Here is a 2,550-nt window from a genome sequence, read left to right as displayed (position 1 = left end):
GGAGCTTTGCGTGCGAACTCGCAGATCTTATAATGCGCATCTTTGAAATCAAACATGGGTCACCTGGAGCCATCGGCGGCTGCCGCTGGGTTGGCGTCTCTCGCGCTTGTTCCCTTGAGTATGTCCGTTGTCGCTATCAACGCGCAGCTCAAGCTGTCTGCTTGCCGTTGGCGTTGGAATTGTCGGATCCCGAACACGATAGGTTGAACGTGCACTTGTTTTCGATTGTGTCCTCGTGATTTGAGATGCCTCCTGAAACATTGCCTAGAGAGGGCAACCAGCGATCACCCGACGGCCGTCTGAGCTCGTTTGGATTCAGCGGGACCATTGCACATGGGGCCTTTGTGTCCCTAGCGTGTTCAGGCTCGTCCCTTGATACTACCACATCGCCTTCCCTTTATCGTACCTCGATGCCAATTGTCTGTGGAAAGCAGCCAGTTGGCCTGTGCACTCCCCGACAGGATTTGGGGTCCCTCAAGAGACCGGACTCATTTGTCTTCGAAGACTTCCTCTCATCCTGAACTCAAGCCACTCTTGCCGATCACATAGTTGGAGGTAGTGTCCTACTTCCAGGTGTCGGCTACATCGAATTGGCGTTTGGGGCTGTTAGGACAAAAGAAGCGCTAAGTGGAGTAAAACTATTACGCCCGTGTGTGTTACCAGAGCCAAGGTTAGGCTGATGCGTGTTGTGATGCACAAGTCAAATTTCTGGAGGGTTCGCGATTGATAGCGCGAAAAAAGAGGGCCAACCTACATTTTTTAGTCATCTTGTGGCGAACTTTCCGGAAAGAAACAATGCAAGGAAGGCCTGTTGTTTTGTTCTGGCGGTTCGCGGTCGCAACTTTACCAAGTGCTCGTAATCAGTTTAACAGCACACTTCCTCGTGAACATAACGACCAACCGGCACTGATGTCACGCCTTTCGACTATCGGCGATCTGCAGAGATTTTGGATGGCTGTATAACTACCAATGCGAGGATGTCGTATTCAAATTCAAACTTCTCGCCGAATGCAGAGTGACTGAACTTGTGCAATTTCGTGTCACGACTTGTACATCAAGATACGAGCCGCCATTCACAAATCTTGCAACCAAGATGGTGATGGTCTGAACTTAAGATTTGTGAAACTTGCCATTTCTAGGTGTGGTTTAACAAACCTAGCAATCTAAGTGCCGCCTGATCGCCAACTACGCTTTGTCATGACTTGCACAGGTGTCAGATCATGTGTGTTAATATGCTTATTGACATTGTTTCAGAGAGAAGCCGCATCAGGCCATCCGTTTTGCGCGCACAAGAGCTCCAGGGTGGGACCATATCCTATGATCAGTTCACGTCAAGAACTGATTTGAGGATAGATTTGTGCACCAAGCCACAGCACCTACGCGGCAGGATGATTCTCCAACTCGTAAAGACATCAAGAATGGATAATTCAGATATCAATACATTTTCGCAATGGCTTCTTAGAGTGTCCATGAATTCCGGAGTAAATGCATCAGCGAGCTAAAAAGATAGCAATCTAAGCGTCCCGAGGGAGACGCTGTAATTCATAATATCGACTCCAGCATGAAGTAAGTCTCGGAGCACAACTCAGCCAATATCTCTACGTCGGACTTTTGGATCAATGTCTTCGCATCTGCACTCGGGAGCCCTGATCAAGAATGGATATGAAAATCCGATTTCATCGCAGGGTGGCTGACTCACATTGGCACCTGCTTCTCTGGTTCCGTCTGCGAGCTCGGAGAGAGCGATCTCAAGGATGCCAGCTGCCCGTTCGATAGCACAAGACACAATCGCACAAGTACATGGCAACACCCCCTTGTATTATCTCCATGATGAGCTCGTTGGCATCGTGATGCAGCTCACCGGCACCACTGTCTCACCTGACGCGCCGCTCGTGTCAGCCGGTCTCGACTCCGTCAGCGCAGCGGAGCTCTCCACGTAACTCAACGAGCGCCTGCAAACGGCACTACCGTCGACGCTGGTGTTCGAAAACCCAACGCTCCGTTCTATCACTGGTTCCTTGAATATTGACGGCATACAGTCGAAATCACGGGAGCAAACTCCAAGAAAACAGATTTGTTGCAAGGTCATGGCTTGACGGCTGGCGGTCATTCAGAATTCCACGACAGTGGCCGAGTCTATCTAGGTGTCACTACTCGATGTGCTCGGCACGACCGTTGCCACGAACTCGCCGCTAATGGCCGCTGGGATGGATTCGGTCGCGGCCGCAGAGTTTGCGAGCGTGCTTACCGAATGATTCGCCACAGAATTTGCGCCGACGCTCCTTTTCGATCATCCAACAATTGAATCAATAGCCGGACTGGTTTCGGATCAGAAACCTCAGTGCTGGACGCAGGGAGATGCGTGTCCTTGAGACGCAAGAAGTCCGCATCAGCTAGGCACGACGCCTTCTGCAACGTGAAATATAGCAGTGTCACTGTCGGGCCTGTTTTCGTTCATTTTGCCGGGGTCTCTCTCGAAAAAATCTAGATTGAACCACCTCGTGACCCTTGCTCTAGTGGCAAATTCTGCTGTGCCTATTCGCGCTGGTA

General features: G+C 50.6%; 1 protein-coding gene across 1 annotated transcript in view; it reads right to left on the bottom strand.

The window, feature by feature from the left end:
- The window catches only part of AURANDRAFT_67301 (hypothetical protein), a gene marked incomplete at both ends in the record, with an annotated part of 4,979 nt that extends 2,890 nt beyond the window's left edge, over window positions 1-2,089 (bottom strand). Inside the window, 6 exons of the mRNA XM_009042732.1 lie at window positions 64-264; window positions 407-517; window positions 661-750; window positions 876-963; window positions 1,245-1,315; window positions 1,862-2,089. Of these exons, the coding sequence (XP_009040980.1) occupies window positions 64-264; window positions 407-517; window positions 661-750; window positions 876-963; window positions 1,245-1,315; window positions 1,862-2,089 (789 nt within the window). The remainder of the gene's footprint in view (window positions 1-63; window positions 265-406; window positions 518-660; window positions 751-875; window positions 964-1,244; window positions 1,316-1,861) is intronic.
- Window positions 2,090-2,550: the final 461 nt, after the last annotated feature.

The sequence above is a fragment of the Aureococcus anophagefferens genome, assembly GCF_000186865.1.
Source record: "Aureococcus anophagefferens unplaced genomic scaffold AURANscaffold_37, whole genome shotgun sequence".
NCBI classification, from domain to species: Eukaryota; class Pelagophyceae; order Pelagomonadales; family Pelagomonadaceae; genus Aureococcus; species Aureococcus anophagefferens.
Note: the sequence above shows the minus strand (reverse complement) of the source record. Positions and strands in the feature narration are given on the sequence as shown.